The sequence below is a fragment of the Narcine bancroftii genome, chromosome 9, assembly GCF_036971445.1.
Source record: "Narcine bancroftii isolate sNarBan1 chromosome 9, sNarBan1.hap1, whole genome shotgun sequence".
NCBI lineage: Eukaryota > Metazoa > Chordata > Chondrichthyes > Torpediniformes > Narcinidae > Narcine > Narcine bancroftii.
The window spans coordinates 40,499,979-40,519,312 of record NC_091477.1 but is presented as its reverse complement, the minus strand read 5'-3'; the positions used below and the strand labels follow the sequence as shown (position 1 = coordinate 40,519,312).

Sequence of the window (19,334 nt, the reverse complement as noted above, 5' to 3'; positions counted from 1 at the left end):
TAACCTAAATACTCACAAACACCTGTGAAGCCAAATGTCCCAAACATTATGGTGCCTGAAATGAGGGGACTATGCATAAAAAGTGCTATAATTTCTACATGGTCAAACCAAACTGTATATAAATAATCTGGAATTACATATAAATTGTTTGATTACAAATTTACAACTGTGGCACACAGGGAAATATATAGGAAAAAAATGTGTCTGTCTCAAACATTATGGAGGGGACTGTATGAACATTGGATGTCAGGGGAAAATTAAGGAGAGCCAACATAGATTTATGCATGAAAAATAGTGTCTCATGAACTTCATATTTTTTTGAAGAGGTGACAAAGAATGTAAATAATGCAAGATGTTGTTGTAATTTGCATGGAATTTAGAAAAGCATTTGATAAAATTTGATAAAATGGCAGAAGCAGTGACTTCGTTCTCTGGAGCAGGAGCGGCAACCTCATTTTCCCCAGCAGGAGGTTCCGCTCCTGATCTAGAGAACAAGGTCACCACTCCTCCCATGTAGGCTGAGGTTTTTTTTTATTTGCTTAATTTACAGCTTTGTTACTTGGCGATTGGTGTGTTTTAAAAATAATTTGGGTTGTTGCTGGGAGGCCCAGACAGCCTGAAAATGGGGGTCAACCTATACGCCAGACATATTATAAAAAACTATTAAAATGAAGCTTAAGAAAAGGGGAGGTCAACCTATCTGTCAGTTGACTTATACACTGAAATATATGGTAAATGATTTGGACAAGAATGTTTCTGTCAAGATAAGTTTGATGGCATAAAAAATGTGCTATGGTGGAGAAAGTTACCTAAATTTACTACAGGATTGGGTAACTGGGATAAAATATGGCAGATGTAGTTCAACTCTGAAAGGTTCAAGGTGCTACATTTGGGTAAATTGAATCAGGACACAAAAAAATTAATAGTGGTGCCTAACGAAGTGTCGTAGAGTAGAAGGGCCTAATTGTGCAGGTATATAGCTCTTTAATGATGGCAGCACATTTAGCGGCGAGAGCACTTTGGACACTTGGCTTCATCAGTCAGGATACTGAAAACAAGTATTGGAGCATCAAGACAAAGGAATGCAAGGGCTGGTAAAGCCAATTTTGGAATATTGCGTGCAGTTTTGGTTGCATAACTTTCAGAAAGATATAAAGTTGAAAAGTGTACAGGCTTATGAATTTGTAGCAAGAATCAGGGAAGTTGTGTTATCATGAGAGACTGGAAAAAAACAGCCTATTTTCAAGATTGTAGGAGGTTTAGGTCTATAAAACAATGAGAGCATGGATCAGGTGAAGAGTGACAGTCTGTTTCCAAGAGTAATATTAGAGGGCATAACTATAAGGTGAGGAGGGTGGGATTTAGAAACAATAAGAGGGAACATTTTTGAACTTATAGGGTTGCAGGAAATGGGCTGCCAGAGAAAGTTCTAGAGGCATCTATGATTTCATAGATGGTCCTAAACGTGGGCAAGTAGGACTAAAGCAGGACACATTGGTCGGCATGAACAAGCTGGTCTGTTTCCATCCTATATAACACTATGATTCTAGAACAGTTGTATGCAAAATGTGAGGTGGGAACAAGGATCTTAACATCAACATTTTTTTTTGTAGATTAAGAAGCAAGTGTTTCCTGATTACTGCGTCACATGAGAAATACATAGAATAAAAGCATGAGTGAATTTTTTTTAGCAATGTGATCAATTGAAAACCATCAGTAACCCTAGTATGATTGAGTGCTACAAGGGAGTTTGGAGTACCTCTGAATGGGATTAACAATTTATGCTCGGTAGTGTTTGAAATACCAGGTGAAGCCTATAATCAATGGAAGGATAAATTATAAATCATGTTCCCATAATAAGTTAGGCACTTGGGCTGTACTTGGCAGCCACACATTATGGTTGAGTGAACTTTGATATCTTACCTCATCTTAGGTATGAAGGAAGTGAGACAAACACCATTTTAATACAATCTAAATTTTAATTTCTTTCAACTGTTGTACACCACATTCTTAAAACATTCAATTTTATGCAAACTTTAAAGCTGAATCACATAATCAAACATATTCAAGTTCGTGAAATAATGACAATGGGCTCCTTTTGATATGAAAACAAAAACTAAAATAAGGACCATAGCTTAAATATTAAGCAACCAAGCAAAAGCCAGTGGAGAGCAAATACAGTACATGTAAAAAAATCCCTGACACAATGCTTAGGATTTGTATAAAAAAGGCTACAGTACTGAATTCATTAAGAGTGGATTCATCCATTTAAACAGGGCACATCGCATGAAAAGAATTTCTAAGAAAGAACTTGCATTTCAGGTGGATCATATATATTGAATATATGTGTCAGAAAAATCTCATAACATGCATTAGGTATTGCAAAATCTTTTTTTTTTAAATATCTTCTATTTTCCATGTGAGAAAGCAATGTACAAGGGTTGACAGGTTTATTTGAATTATGACTAAAAAGTTGTAGGTGATTTTTGTTTAAATTTTCTCCATCTCCAACAACTTCCCAAAATTTTAACTCTGGACCAGATGATGCATCAGTTGGCTGGATGTTTGGTCGCCGCAGCTCAATAAATGGCAGTGTAGTGAACATCATAGAATAGAGCAGGCAGAGCCTTAGTGTCGCCGGGCTAAAATGTAAAAGGAAAAATATACAAATTAAAACCAAACAGTATAGATGTAATTCCAATTAAACCACAATAGGAATATTGAGTATCTGATGCTAAGAGATGGAATTTCTGTCATTTCTATACAAAATAGAAATGAGTCGTCGCCACACATTTCATGTTTAATTGATTAGCAATCCCAAAGTCACTTTATGCTCCAAATAAAGAGCACAAATAAATTTCAATCAGTATGGCAATTCCACCATTTAACTCTGGAAGGATAAATCTTATCCCAGACTATTCTGCATCTGACATCAAGAAAAGGTGGTGAAATCAAAATAAAAGCAGTCACAGTACAAGGAGAAACAGTCAAATTGAGTAAAAAAAAACTCTCATGCTGTAGCTGTAAGGGTGTCCCATGAAACGAACCATGAGATTAGCATATACAAACCAAGAAGCTAAGGTTAAAATCTGCACTGTCTGTAAATCTGTCAACTTTCACCTCCATGACTTAAAAGCTGGATTTTTCTCCATTTTATCAAGCTTTAACAAACATGAAAAAACTAATTGAACAAAATTTATTTTTTAATTGGAAAGCAATAAAATCTCCTGACTTTGAAAATTGTAGGTTCAATTCCATTTCAGGAAGTACATGAAAAGTGCTGTACTGTTGATGAACTTGCAGCTGAGACAAAAAGTTTGTCAGGCTTTCCTCTCTATTTTGAAGAGCATAGGACTCTATTCAGTATTACCTTTTTATTCCCATATTTCTGTTTGTGCGAGCTTCATGGGTCCAAATTTTCTGCTGCATTAGTGCACCTCACATACTTCATGGAGTCTAAACTACTACAGTAAAACCCCTGGTATTCAGCACCTATGGAGATTGGTAGATGCTGAATAAGTGAATTTTACAGTTCATTGAGATTGCGTATTGCATGGATTGGCGTACTAAAGGTGAGGTGCACCAATTTTAAATTTGCGTATTTTTTATTGATTTATTTTCCGTGGTTTTATTTTGCTTGTTGCTTGAGCCTGACAGTTGCTTAAATTCCAGATAACAGGGCTTTTAATGGAATGATTGAATTTCAAATTCTTTTAGTTTGCTTTCTGGCGAAAAAAAAATTGAGCTTTGCCAAATAGACATTGTAGTAGCACATCAGTGTTTAATGTAGGTTTAACAAAGTGTAAAAGATTGTAACGCGATGACCTAAATATTTATGTCCAAGTATGTAGAGCTTATTAGTTTTAAAAAGATGGCTACTCCATTTTGGGCTGAGCTGACAATAGGGACAATTTGTGATTAAAAATATTTTGGCAAATGATGTGATTTCATCAATGCAGTTGGTCGGGTGACTGGCCTGGAACCTTGCTGTTTCTTCCAACATGATGTGAGATCCAACATGGTGTGAGATGCAGTCGCTGGCAATACTAACTTTGAAAGTGACACACACATTCACCAGCCATCAAAGCTGTCCATGATTCACAGACATTTAAATATTACTCATCACCCCTCTTTTTTTAAATAAGACAGGCCACAAATACATTTAAAAGCATTTTAACTAGTTTAGTTACATTAAAGAATGAATGTAACTTTCTGTAACACTAATGTTTCCTGCTGATTCCAATGGGATTGCTTTACTTGTGCTCAGAAGAATCTGTTACAAACCCAGCTGGAGTAGCCAATGTTCATAAATAATCTAGTTACAGGCTTATCTACAAAAATCTAAATGGAAAATGGTTCCAGTTTTTTTTTAACACTCTGATCCACATTTTTCAACTGCAGTGAGTTACTAGTTGGTGGTTATCTCTGCAAGTGATCATTTTTAAATTCAATGTTGAATGTAGGTGTGTAATTTATTCATACACATGGTTACTATTTTACCTCACTGAATTCTTACTCCCAATGGTTACCTTAATCTATTTCAATCAAGGTTCAATTTTAAAAGTACGCCTTATACATTTACCAACCAAGATACTAGAGCAATACACATTCTTATTACAAGAGATGTATCACTGCAACTTTAGATCTTAGTACCAGAAAATTTCAAAAACAGATTTCCTGCTTGAACATTCAGCAACAGAAACTAAATTTTGACACCCAAGAAAGTTTCAAATATTTTATTAAGGCTTTATTTTAAACAATGTATTTCTCATTGAACAGCCCATGTGGTACAGAACCATCATACTATTACAAAGATTAATTTTCCACCAACCCAGGAAGAGCAGAGTCTGGAGGAGTAAAATGGCAGAATTTTAGGTTGTTTTATGAAAGGGTGGGGATTTTACTAAACTTCTGCATTTTAATCTAGATTTAAAAATCAATTTACCTGTATAATAGAAGCTGTACAAAGCTAAAACAAAGTGCATGTTTTAGAGAGACCTTAAATGCTGGCCTGTTTCTACCTCCTGTAAACCTGGTGAAACTTCCTGTGTCTTTCAATCTGTAGCTTGGTTTTTTGAACAAAGAAATATTAAGATCTCAGAATATGACTCAAAAGTACAATGATATAGAAGTGTGAAAATTTAATTAGTTTTCTCAGAGTGCTTGATAATTTTTCCATTTGAAAATGCAACCACATCATTATATAAATTAATTTCTCACCCAATACAATTTTGTTCAAAATTTAGGAAAGTCTACATGTGCTTCTAAAAGATTATATGTTCACATCTCTTGGTGCCTGCCACATTGACCACCGCCAGTGGGCTGATAACGCCTCAAACCGTGCATCTTGGCGCCTCACAGTTTGGCGGGCAGCAACCTCCTTTGAAGAAGACCAACCAATTTTCCCTTGCAACCGCTGCAATCGTGTCTGCCTGTCCCGCATCGGACTTGTCAGCCACAAACGAGCCTGCAGCTGACGTGGACTTTTTACCCCCTCCATAAATCTTCGTCCGCGAAGCCAAGCCAAAGATTTCAGTAAGTGGAGATGGAGTATGATGAATAAATGTGCAATTATTCATGATGCGCAACAGTATTTTTACATACTTTTATATCACCAGAATGCCTGTTTTATATCACCAGAATGCCTGTTTTGATCCCTTTTCATTTCTGGTTAACAAGTGTAATCCATTCTTCTAACCATGTTCAGATATAAATTGTGCATCATTGATAAGTTGCCAAAACAAGATCTTTTTTTTCTTTTGTATAAACCTGATGCAATTGAATTATCCTAAGATCTTTTCTGAATGCAACTGTTCCAAATATTTTTTTTTACTTAGAAAATATTTCCATTATCGCCATTTAAATGCAGTAATCAAACATTATTATTTGTTTGAAAAGTAACCTTCAATTTTCTTCTTTTGATGCGTTCATGTATCTATAACCTGTGACTCAGTTGGCAGCAGTGAGAAAATTTTGACCTTGCATTCCACAATAAACTCTTGGAAAGCATTGGCAGTACTGAGGTATAATATTTCCATTTTGGAGATGTCACCTGTCAAAAGTAAAACTCTCGACTCTCAGATGAGAAAAATTTCATGGCATTATTTTAACAATCAGAATTACCTCCAGTATCCTGGCCACAATTCACTTTCGACTGCAAAAATTACAAAAACAAACTATCAGATTATGTGGAAAATAAAAAGTACCAATTTAGATCTTGTATTGCAACTGTGGTTTTGTAGGAACCTCAGATTTTCCAATGACCTAAAATCCAAGCAGAGCTTTGAGGTGGTCCACTCCTTCTGCAGCCTATGCAGAACCTCTTGTGCTCCTGTTGTATGGCCTCAAGGTTCAGTACTATTCCAAAAGGTCCTTCTCTAACTGGGTCAAAGATTCCCAGGAGTTGGTAGGGATGCTGTATTCTTTCAAGGAGGCTTTGATGACATACTTGAAAATTTTCTTCTGTCTGCCTCCTTATGTCATCATGGAACAGAATTCAGAACTACTATTTTGAGAGCCATTCAACATGCGAATACAGATCGAGTACTCCTTATCCGAAAATCGAAAAGATCCAAAATTCAAAACTTTTTCAGCACCAATATGACGTCACGTGGAAAGAAAATCCTCACCTGACCTCACTGGCACCAACAGAGCTCTATGGTACAAAGATATTGTTGAAAATGTCAATAATGCCTGCAGATACCCCAAAGGGTAACAGTGATAAGAACAAGAGGAAGCATTTATGTTTATCTATAAGCACAGAAAGTCAAGCTGTTGGAGAAACTGGATGGCGATGTAAGTGTGAAACATCTTACAGAAGCGTACACTGTTGGAATGACCACAATCTATGACCTGAAGAAACAGAGGGATAAAATGTTTAAGTTCTATGCTGAAAGTTGATGAAAAATCAAAAAAAAAACTGCATAAAGCTAAAAGTGAAGATCTCGATCATGCATTGATGGAGTAGATCCGTCAGTGTCACAGTGAACACATGCCACTTAATGGTATGTTGATCATGAAACAAACAAAGATCTATAATGATGAACTGAAAATTGAAGGGAACTATGAATATACAATAGGCTGGTTGAATAAATTTAAGAAGACATGACATTTTTAAAGATTTGTGGCGATAAAGCATCTGATCACGAAACAGCAGAGAAATTCATTGATGAGTTTGCCAAGATTATCGCTAATGAAAATCTAACACCAGAACAAATCTAAAATGCTGTGAAGCATCACTGTTATGGTCTTGTTGCCCCAGCAAGACACACTACAGCTGATGAGACAGCCCCTACATGAATTAAGGATACCAAGAACAGAATAACTGTGCTGGGATGTGCTAATGCAGCAGGCACACACAAGTGTAAACTTGCTGAAATAAGCAAAAGCTTGCTTCCTCGTTTTAAAGGAGTGAATTTCTTACTGGTCCATTATTATGCAAACAAAAAGGCATGACTCACCAGGGACATCTTTTCTGATTTGTTTCCCAAATGTTTTGCACCAGCAGGTCGTGCTCACTGCAGGGAAGCTGGGCTGGATGACGGCTGCAAGATTTTGTTATTCCTTGACAACTGTTCTGCTCATCCTCCAGCTGAAATTCTCATAAAAATAATGTTTATGCCATGTACTTTCCCCAAATGTGACTTCATTAATTCAGCCATGTAACCAAGGTATCAGAACATCAATGAAGAGTGAATATAAAAACACTTTCTTGAACAGCATGGTGTCAACAGTGAACAGAGGCTTGGGTGTGGCGGGATTCCAAATGGAGTTTAGCATAAAGCAGTGTTCTCAACCTTTTTCTTTCCACTCACATACCACTTTAAGTAATCCCTATGCCTTCAGTGCTAATAAGGGATTGCTTAAGCTGGTATGTGAGTGGTAAAGGAAGGTTGAGAATCATTGCTCTAGACACAATTGTTACTGAAATATTTAGCTTGAGAAAAATTGTCTCTAGCCCATTTTCTTTGGAGTTATGAAACCACGCACACGAGTCAATAAGGTACGATTAAAACAGTGGTTTTCAAACTTTTTCTTTCCACCCACATACCACCTTAAGCAATCCCTTACTAATCACAGAGCACCTATGGCATAGGGATTGCTTAAACTGATATGTGAGTGGAAAGAAAAAGGTTGAGAACCACTAGCATAAAGGATGCCGTATATGCTGTTGCCAATGTTTGGAACACAGTGACTAAAGACGCACTTGTACATGCCTGGTACAATCTCTGACCTGCAACTATGTCCAGTGATAATGATGAACAAGATGGAGATTCTGAAGGATTCTGTATGTCAAATGTTGTCTGACCTCCTTACATATGCAAAAAAATATCTTTAGTCTGTCAGTAAGCTGGAAGAAATGAATATCGAAGAAGTTTTTAACATGGATAATGAGGCTCCAGTGGTTCATTCAATGACTGATTGTTCTGCATCAAGGTGATTGCGATGAAGATTACTTCACTACAGAAAAAGTGCCTATAGATGACATGGTGAAAATGTGTGATGGACTTATTGAAGGACTAGAGCAGCATGCATTCATAACAAAAGAAATCATGGCAGTGTATAAAATCAAGAGGGACATCTAAGACAAAAACTATTGTTAATGAGGCAGATAACTGGAGAAAACATTTGATAAAGCCATCCAGGAGAATATTTAGTATTTGCTGCTGTATTTATCTTCTTTTATAAGCAGAGATGGGTTTTTTTTGGTAAGTACAAACATTATTTTCATGTGAATTTTCCACTTGTTCCAAAATCTGAAACAATGTAAACCCAAAAAGCTTCTGGTCCCAGGCATTTGATAAGGGGTACTCAGCCCGTAATGTGATTTGCCTAACTGAATTGAATGTAACTAATGCCCTCAATACAGGAGAGGTTGGCCTGGAAGTGTGCATTTAGTAATGTTTCAATTAAATGCTGGAGGAAGTCAGTTTGTCTCGCACTGTCCTTAGGAGGAACATCACTGATGTTTCAAGTATGAGCTTGAAGGTATCAGCAAAAAGTTCTTCCAGCATTTACTGTGTTTTTACTACAGCCACAGCATCTGCAGACTTTCACTGCAGTATTTCAATTATCATTCCAGTGAACTCAGAGGCTTTTGCAAAGATTTTTGTCACTGCTTGAGCTGCCTGTAGTAGATAGTTCAAAACTGAGAAGCAGATGGAGGCTAGAAATCATTCAGATATACTGTTAGGTTTGAAGTCTGTATCTTCAAACACACTTCTGCCATTCAAAGATTAGACTTGTGCATTGGAGATGATTAGTGTATGTCTGCAAGAGATTGCAGAAATAGAGCCTTTGTCTTGAAACCATGTTGAATGAAAAGCTATTCTACCAAATGTTTCAGTGAAAGCACCAATGGTGGCTTTGAGTTTCGTCAGTGAATGCACGCAAATGCTTTTATCCACAATGAACAGGAGCTAAATTGTAGCCTTTCACTACTGTTTGTCCAGGCTTATGGACATCTGCACTATGCCGTTGAGCTTCCTTTGGATCCAACAAGATAGGAGAGATAGATACTGTTTTCAAGCTAGCACAATTACATCAATCCCCCTGCAATCAATGGGAAGAAAAGTTTCTTCAAGGATAATTAAGTAAATATTGATTAAATGAATGATGTTTTAAGGGTATTAGTTTTTAAATTACTTATTAGAATTTTTAACTAAAATTGTGTTTTGTGAAAATAAAGGACAACGTAGTTGGAGGCAGAACCATATCAGCTCCCAAAATAATGCTTGGAGTACGACAATTATGTTGAGTCCCAGCATTGCTCATTGGCTCTCTGAGACAAGTGAAAGACAGTGGTCAGGACAACAATAAAAGAAACAATGTGCAGCTGGTCAATAATCTCTTTTCTATTCCTTATACAATGCAACAATGGACCAAACCATTTATGACATCCTCTCGCTTTCATTTTAGGGATTCTTTGAATTGATTAGATTCACAAACAAGAGTCACATTATGTTGTGGAACTTGCAATTTAAAGGTCAGTTTACTCACTGCTGGATAGAATGCACCATAAAGAGTGACAGCAATGAGGGATCATGTGGCCAAGTTTCTTTCTCAAATGTATGCCAAAATGTAATATTAATCTATCAATTATACATGCAAGCTACTGACTAATAGACTTTGGGTGAATGTTTCTCCTCAAAAGTCTTTCTGGTTTGTAAAATGGGTGGAATATCACCAGACCACTGTTAAGTACATTTTGTGGTTATGCAATGAATATGTTGTGATATTTTTAAGCATTTTTCAGAAATTTGGATAAAACTAAAACAGCAGACCTTCTGGTGACAAAAAGTTCCATCTCAATATTTAGCAGTAACCCAAGTTCAAAACAACTCTTGACAATAAATAATTGAATTTTAGAGAAAATATGTCCAGGTATGCTTTAATATTTTGTACCTGGGAGGTTTATTTGTTCACACTGTTCACCCTAAGTACAGGAAACCATCAACAAAACTGCTAGTAGGAATGCAACTTCACAATCTTTTGCAAGAACTGATTTGAATGTTATCTCACTGAATAATTTTATTGTCCTTGGTGATACTCCAAAGTGACCACTACAAAAAACAACTTTGATTTACTCTTTTCAGCATTTACTTTAATCATATTTGATATAATTCCAAAGAATCTGAATCTTGAATCAGTGCAAAACAAAGCTGGTGTACCAACTTTTATAGTCTCTTCATATGAAATTCACAACAGATTAGCTTAATAGTAGTCAACGATGTATCTAGCAAATTTTCAACCAGCAAATGAATGATCAAACATTTTGATGTTGCCTGAGAACTGTTAGCTTAAAAAGCAGGAATACTTGTTTGATTTCTTAATTCCAACATTTTTTTTTATTGTATTGAACAGAAAAACAGTTTTGCTTTGTCTTCACTGAGAACACAGCAGATTTTTTTTTTTTTTAAAAAGTACTGGTCCATCAACTTGCGTTGTTTATACATAAACAGATTCCCTTTCCGGTTGTTGTAGTTTGCATGACTAAGCCACTGACAGGAACCGAATTCAAACTTTAAATTTGCATGCAGTTCATTGTTAGAAATTGATGGCCAACAGTCTCATAACCATTTTTACCTGCTCATTCTCTTATATTGGCAATAGCTGAGTTCAAGCATAAACACCCTATAAGAATGAATATTATAAACTATGATTTGTCTCCAAAATAAGTATTCAAACCAAATATTACAATGAGATCATTATTCATTTCATAATGCAAACAATCTACCAAAGGATCATATACAATATAATTGCACTAAAGTCACTGTTGTCCAGGGTACATCTTGGTAGGAGTTTTTTCTGGAAGTAGTAACAAATACCACAGCTTTCAACAGGTTAACAGTTTTATAGCAAGTTTTTAAAATCATGCTTTATCCTGGTAAATCCCAAGATGCAGAAATGCAAACATAAAACATTCTGTAACAACTGGACACTGACAAGGTAAGAATTCAACACATCCTGTAGTTCAGACGTATGGCTAGAACACAATTCCTCAAGGTTATGCTCCCACATATGTAATGTGTGAAAAGTTTCCATGGCAACTAGGCCTGAAGAAACTGGCTTCCTCCTTGAATTTAAGTTAGATTTATTATTTGTCTACAAAATTCCTGCACTCAATGTTTGATTTTTAAAAATGGCTTGAGTTTACTTCTTAGCACGCTGTTACGAATAATAACCAGTATTCCTTATTCTAAAACTAACTGTTGTTGAATTGTACTCATTATGCCAATAAGCCCAATTTAAACTTCTGCAATTAGTCATACATATTTAAATTTGGGCATTAATTTAGTGGAATCCCAGGCACTCGACTTGCCTACCTTCTTTGATGTTTTCACGTTTCAAACTGTGTCAGCAGGGCCCGTACCTCAGGTGTCAGCTGCTTTGCAGCCTTGGCTGCCTCTGTGATGGCCTTGCGATAAAGGCCCTTTCTCTTCTTGTTAAACCGTAACTGGAAGTTTTCTAAAAACGGGGAGACTTGTGAAAGAGCCAGGAAAGATGTTGTTGGGGACCCAAACCATGAAATTCTGGCCTCCTGCCTGACTAAAAAGCCATTATCTTTCCGGCTTACAGTTATGGTAAGTATGCGGGCAGGCCACCAGGGGAAGCCGTAAATCTTGGCCCATACAATGTCCCCTACACATATGGTCTTGCCATCTGGAGTCACACACTTAGAGACATTTTTGGTAAAGACTTTCATTTTCAAGGAATTAGTGAGTTTTTCTTCTTTTGAGGAGGAGGAAGAGGAGGAGCAAGGTACATGCATGCTGCCTGGAGGAAAGTCAAATGGTTCGGTTGAGCTACATTCTGAGTTGGAGGATTTTATATCATCTGCACTATCACTACTATAAACTGAAAAGGTGGAAGAGTCAGATTTATTTTGACTGTAGGTCATATAAACAGTTATATTGCCTCTGCTGCCCCTTTTCCCCAATTGTTTTTCATCCTGCTCACAAGGCCACTTTATTTCCCTGGTGTCTTTATTCTCATCAGTGGACTGTTCCAACCCTTTTGTCGGACTATCTTTTTCAGGAGGCTGCTCACCTGCTGAGCGGGAGGAGGTGCAGCGAGGCGGCGTTTTGGAGGCTATCTTGCAGCTGCGTAGTCTCTCAAATTTAGCCTTGTAAGCAGAGTCATTTTCTTCATTCCTGTATCTCTGTGGCTTTAAGCGAATCCTTGGAGGGAGTGAGCCAGAGTTGGTGGTTTGAAACCGCCGTGTGAAATGAATTTTGGGAATGGAATTGCCAGAAGATGAAACGTCCTGTTGCTGTTTCTTTTGAACTTTATCTTTGGCTATTTTCAACACGTCCCTGGCTTTCATTTGATCTACATTCTTATTCTGCAGCACTTTCTTGGGATTCAAATGCACTTTAGAACTGTGTACTTGAGATGAAATTTTGACAACTTTGCCCTTGCCTGGAGATAAATTTGTAATTTTAATGACAGTATTGCGCTTTTGACCGTCACACTGAGTTTTTGCTTCCACTTTGTGGTCCATTTTCAGTCTTTTTGACACATTAGGCACACTGTCATTTTTCCTTTTTTTGTCCTCCTGCCGAGTATTGTCATTTGTACTACCACCTCTTCTCATCTCCTTTTTATCTGAAATGCTATTTTTGCATCTGTCACAAAGAACTTGCCTGGGTCTAAGTTTAATAGAGTTCATTATGGAAGTAGACTCTTCTTTGAACATTTTTCGTTTCGGTCGCTTAATCCTTCTTGGAGGAGGCTGAGGTATAGACTGGTTGTATGTATGTCTGATAAACAAAGGAGGAGGGTATGGTGCTCCTTCATAAAATAATGGTGTAGATTTTGCTGTACATAGTCTTTCTCCCACACTGGCTTCTGTGGTAGTTTCTAGAGAAGTTTCATCACGAATAGCAGTAGATTTTGAATTTTTGGGGGTCTGTTGCTGGAATGGTTCACACTGTAGTTGCAGTAGATCAGCTTTATCTTTGTATTCCCTTTTTGGAAGTACAGTTACAGGAATTCCATATGGTCCAAACCTGAGAAGGTAAAGTATATGCAAGTCTTAATTCAGGTACTATTCAACCTGCTATCACAAAATAAATATACTTTATTTTTCTCCAAGCCCACCGGTTTGTCTTTTGAAATGAGTGTTCACTAATTGACAATTTTTTAAAAAACTGATACATGTTTCCAGTTGGTGAAAGTTGCAGTCATTGACTTTGCTGGTTACTTCCTCGGAACGGATACAAATAATTCAGAAGGAGGTATGGAGAATATTGCCCAGTCCTGGCAAGCAAAAAGCATATCTGAAGCCATTAGAACCTATAAACATAAACCAGAAGACTTCTTGTGCCTGCCTGCTCTTCAGTTCAATAAGATTATTGTTGATAAAGGTCTCTATTCCATTTCCTATCTGTACAGAAACCAGTAGGTCATGAGTACAAGTCTCAGTGACTCATTTAATGAGTCAACCATAGTAGCATTATTGGGTAGTGAATTTCATACACTAATAACCCTTTCAGAGAAAAAAATACTCCTAATCTCATTAACCTCAATATCCTGAGATGTCACCCTTTTGGAGAATTCCCCAGAGGAAACATCCTCTCAACATTAACCATCAAGCCAACTAAGGATCTTGTGCCTTGCAATAAAATTATTTTTCTGCTCAACTCCAGAAAAGTTACAGCTACTTGATGGTTATATTTTAGGAAAGATTTCATGCACTAACTTATGAACATTACTTACATTCCTTCTCAATAAAATAGTACGTTTTCTTAATGACTAGACAATTAAACTGGATGGCAGGACTGCTCTCAAAATTTGTAAAGCCATTGTAAAAATATCCCCAATTTCATGATCTCTTTCAAGATGGCCAGCTTTCCACTTGCCCTACAAGCTATATCTATAATAAATTGTGTGCTCTGTTATTTATTAGTCTTGCAGTATTTAAACCATATTGTGTTTTCTGTTTCCTACCAAAGAGGATATCCTTAAGGAATAAAGAGTATTCTAAGGACTACATCAGAAATGGTTTTATTCTCATTGTGCATCAAGTCCTCACTAAAAAAAAATCACTTTTTAATCATGATAAAAATCTACTGTGGTAGAATATGTAAATGTATTTGAATTAACATCACATTCATTCTTTCTTGTCCATACCCTATCCCAAAATTCCACTGCTAGTCATTACACACGTCTTCCAAGCTACACCAAAATGATGGTTTTTACAATGTAAAAGGTAAATTATTAATGTGACTACTTTAAAGCTTTATAACTTAATTCCCCCCCCCCCCCCCCCCGAAGCATTTGTGAAAAAATTATCTCTTGTGTGAGGCTCCAATTTATCCAATGCCTGAAACCAATAATACCATTTCAGTTTTGATCTGGAACCATGAATGCTGTACAATACATTTTCCCAAAATTAAATTATAGGCTGTTTAATTTAATCCGGCCACATTCAAACATGGCTATTGTCAGGCCACAGAAATTGTTCCCTAAGGGAACCCCATAGATGAACATAAAGGTAGAACAATGCTTAAAACAGGAAATAATACTGTGGGGCTGGCACAATTTAGCAAAATGCCTTTACAGCGCCAGCTATCGGGACATTAGTACAAACTCCTTAGTGCGCGCTTGAACCCCAGTCCCGATTGCAGCAGATTCAACCTTTACAGCACCAGTGATTAGATCAGGGGTTCGAGTCCCATGCTGTCTGCAAAGAATTTTAACTAACCGGCAAATTAAAACATGCCAGACCATGGGAGTTGCTGGACCACAGGGCGCCGGCTAAGAGAGATAAAATCTGTATTTCTTAGATCAATTTTTACCTTGTGATTTGGAATTTTGCCCCATAATTCAGATTTTATTAATTCCTATTTCTAAAGCCAAATCCACAGATGACCTCCTACTTGCTAAAAGAAACGACAATATTAAGATGACCTCAGAGTTACAGAGATCAGATATTTCAAACTTGATGTTTCCAGAACAGCAAGAATGACAGCAGCAAAAGAGAACCTAGCTTTGGACCATAGCTTTAAACCTAGCTTTGGACCATAGCTTTAAACCTAGCTTTGGACCATAGCTTTAAACCTAGCTTTGGACCATAGCTTTAAACCTAGCTTTGGACCATAGCTTTAAACCTAGCTTTGGACCATAGCTTTAAACCTAGCTTTGGACCATAGCTTTAAACCTAGCTTTGGACCATAGCTTTAAACCTAGCTTTGGACCATAGCTTTAAACCTAGCTTTGGACCATAGCTTTAAACCTAGCTTTGGACCATAGCTTTAAACCTAGCTTTGGACCATAGCTTTAAACCTAGCTTTGGACCATAGCTTTAAACCTAGCTTTGGACCATAGCTTTAAACCTAGCTTTGGACCATAGCTTTAAACCTAGCTTTGGACCATAGCTTTAAACCTAGCTTTGGACCATAGCTTTAAACCTAGCTTTGGACCATAGCTTTAAACCTAGCTTTGGACCATAGCTTTAAACCTAGCTTTGGACCATAGCTTTAAACCTAGCTTTGGACCATAGCTTTAAACCTAGCTTTGGACCATAGCTTTAAACCTAGCTTTGGACCATAGCTTTAAACCTAGCTTTGGACCATAGCTTTAAACCTAGCTTTGGACCATAGCTTTAAACCTAGCTTTGGACCATAGCTTTAAACCTAGCTTTGGACCATAGCTTTAAACCTAGCTTTGGACCATAGCTTTAAACCTAGCTTTGGACCATAGCTTTAAACCTAGCTTTGGACCATAGCTTTAAACCTAGCTTTGGACCATAGCTTTAAACCTAGCTTTGGACCATAGCTTTAAACCTAGCTTTGGACCATAGCTTTAAACCTAGCTTTGGACCATAGCTTTAAACCTAGCTTTGGACCATAGCTTTAAACCTAGCTTTGGACCATAGCTTTAAACCTAGCTTTGGATCATAGCTTTAACCGTACCGCTGTTGAACATAAACCATAAGCCACCACATTTTGTCAGAAGGGCAAAATCCCAAATATAGATTAAAAAAAAGCTCAAAACTCTAATGACTTAAGGTGAAGTTCAGTGTTTATCACAAATAATTAACATGAAAAACAAAGAGGGATGCCATCTTCTAACATTTGATTTTGATGCAAAAATTCCATTTCTTAATCATATAATTTAAAAGAACATCCTAAACTTTTCCTTACAGGGTTTACACAAACTATTGCTATCATTCAAAATATTTTTTGACACTAAAGTAAATAAGTATAGTTGGGTAAGGTGGCACACATTAGTTAAAGAAATTGACTTAGAGAAGAGATTCTGCAATAAGGATTCATTAATTACATACGTGCACAAATGCAGAGAAAACTTTTGATTAAAGAAATTCTCGAATTGGAGCCATTTAATATTTTTAGTGCTTTATTATAATACAGGTTACCATGGGTGAGCAGCATTTGCACAATGGTTCTCTGAACTGCTTGTTAGTTCTACTAAATTATCAATCCTGGCAATGACAGAAGAGTACAACTAGTAAAATCAATTTTTAAGTTGTGACAAAAATATAATCCAAACATAGGCAATAGAACAGATGGGTTGTTAAAAGATTCTCAATGTTTAGTTAGAGTTATAAAACAGGCATGCCTTTGTCTCTGTGTTTATGTGCTAAAATGGGGTGTGGAAAGGGGATATGTCCTTCATTTTATGAGTATTGCTGCAATATTAACTCAAACAGATAAGAACAGATGCTGTTGGTTATAACCTGCTATGGAACAAATTTAAATAGTTGTTTTAGAGGTCAATTTCACTCACAAATCATAGAATTCTTAATGTGGGCAACAGAAAATGTCCTACTGCTAAAGGTGTACATGCTGTTGTTTTTGAAGTTAAGGCAGGCATGAATGCAACTGAGCAAAATATCAGGGCTTGGAACTTTATCAACAGGATACAATTTGATCTGGCAATGTCAAATACTTCCCACGATCTTCATGTTTTAAAAAAAATCTCACCACCAACTCTTCAACAAAGAAGAACAGCCAATGGGAGCACACTGCTCTCACTAAATTGAGAGGAGGCACATGGAGAATGGAATGCATTGTGTCGCAAGGAAAAGTCCACGAGGTCTTCAATTTAAGTGGTAGGACCTTGAGACCGAAGTCACTTAAAAGTTTTCCTTGTTACAAAGTAGAGTTCGTATGATCTGAAGAGTTGCAGAGTTACTCATGGACAGCAAGCCACTAAATCACCAAGACATCATGTTTACATTTGTATAAAGAAATTCAATGCTTGGAAAGGAGTTCAAAAGATGTAGGAAGCCAAGATTTTACGATTTTCCATTTCATCCCCACAAAATTTACCAACCACTCATTCAAAGCCATCTAAATGGGAGTGCAATTGTTGCAAAACATAATGCGAGAGCTACTTCGACTATTCAAGTAATTATTTAGATTTGCAGACACGAGTGGTCTTGTTCGGAAGCAAAAGAGAATCATTCATGGAATATCGGACATTTAAGTGCTTGGTGGTTGGCGATGCCCATTTCTTTTTAAAGTTGATGCGAACGTGCACAAGGTAAATCCCAGGAAGGGAACAGTGAGGATTTTCACAATAATCCTTCCCATTTCGGATTTTTTAACAGAAAGTTCATCTGTAGGATGGTGCATTTAATTGCAGTCGAGTCGGGGTCGGGGTCGGGGCCGCCCCCCCCCCCTCCCTCTCCCTCCCTCCCTCCGCCCGTCCTGCGGCCGCTGCCTGCGTGCCTGCGGAGTTGGTAAGCGGTAGCGGAGCGCGGAGAAGGCGCAGACCGCCATCGGCCGGTCGGCTGGCTCCGTCTGCCTTCCCTCCGTCTGCACACGGGGCCGGCGCAGCGCGCCGCCTTTCAGGTCACACGGAAGTCCCGCTTGGCCTGCCCCCGCCCTCCAGGTCACCGGCTGCAGTCCAGGCCTCCTCCGCCTCTCGTGGAGGGAGGGCTCCGCTTGTTTTGCGGGATGGAAAGCTTTCTCGGCTTTGACTCGGTACCTTCTAGAAATGTCCATTAGAACCCCCGAGAAGAGCTTCTCCTCGAAGCGCAGGGACACGACCACTGCATCTTCGACGATGTGGTCCACCGTTACCCTCACTTCGGAGCCCACCAGGAGTTGCACCGCGGCGAGACCCACGGCCGCCATTTTGCCTCCTCCCCGTTCCTGAGTGCCGTTTCTCTTCTGCATCCGCTCCACGGCTCTCGGGCCTGGCTTTGGGGCGGGCGCACACCGAGCGCCCGCCTCCCTCCTCCGCTCCGATTGGTCGGGGTCCGCAGCCACCTTCCTCTGATTTGCCCCCTCGAACCGTCAATCGGGTGGCGGTGCGGGCTCCATTGTTTGCGGGTGGCTGCGAGCGGACAGCTGAAGAGTCTATTCAACGGCCTCACGGCCGAAGCCAGGCGAGGATTGGGTCAATCGCATGTCTGTTGGGGCATTGCTCTGGCGTTGCCATGAAACCAATGTAACGAGATTCGAACCGACGGCCGGGCATGAAAGCTCGCCCGAGAAGTCGCTTCGCCCTCGTTCGTCAGGCATTCGTCAACAACTTGCAGGATCTTGGAAAGTTCACACCAACAACTTGCAGGATCTTGGAAAGTTCACACCAACAACTTCCAGGATCTTGGAAAGTTCACACCAACAACTTCCAGGATCTTGGAAAGTTCACACCAACAACTTGCAGGATCTTGCAAAGTTCACACCAACAACTTGCAGGATCTTGGAAAGTTCACACCAACAACTTCCAGGAACTTGGAAAGTTCACACCAACAACTTCCAGGATCTTGGAAAGTTCACACCAACAACTTGCAGGATCTTGCAAAGTTCACACCAACAACTTCCAGGAACTTGGAAAGTTCACACCAACAACTTCCA

The 19,334-nt window shown here is 38.3% G+C and overlaps 1 protein-coding gene across 2 annotated transcripts; it reads right to left on the bottom strand.

Annotated features, from left to right (window-relative positions):
* Nucleotides 1-2,553: 2,553 nt before the first annotated feature.
* On the bottom strand, nt 2,554-18,994 carry pwwp2a (PWWP domain containing 2A). 2 transcript variants are annotated; one of them, XR_011344910.1, is made up of 4 exons: nt 18,460-18,994; nt 11,826-13,511; nt 7,461-7,591; nt 2,554-2,642 (listed from the first exon to the last, which is right to left on the bottom strand). XR_011344910.1 is itself a non-coding variant. In XM_069898878.1 (3 exons), the coding sequence occupies exons 1-2, from the start codon at nt 18,648-18,650 to the stop codon at nt 11,840-11,842; spliced, it is 1,863 nt and encodes a 620-aa protein (XP_069754979.1). In that variant the 5' UTR covers nt 18,651-18,994; the 3' UTR covers nt 2,556-2,642; nt 11,826-11,839. The 2 variants fall into 2 exon arrangements, 1 of the variants encoding a protein (XP_069754979.1); XM_069898878.1 differs by lacking the exon at nt 7,461-7,591 and having other exon boundaries at nt 2,556-2,642.
* Between the last annotated feature and the right edge of the window lie 340 nt (nt 18,995-19,334).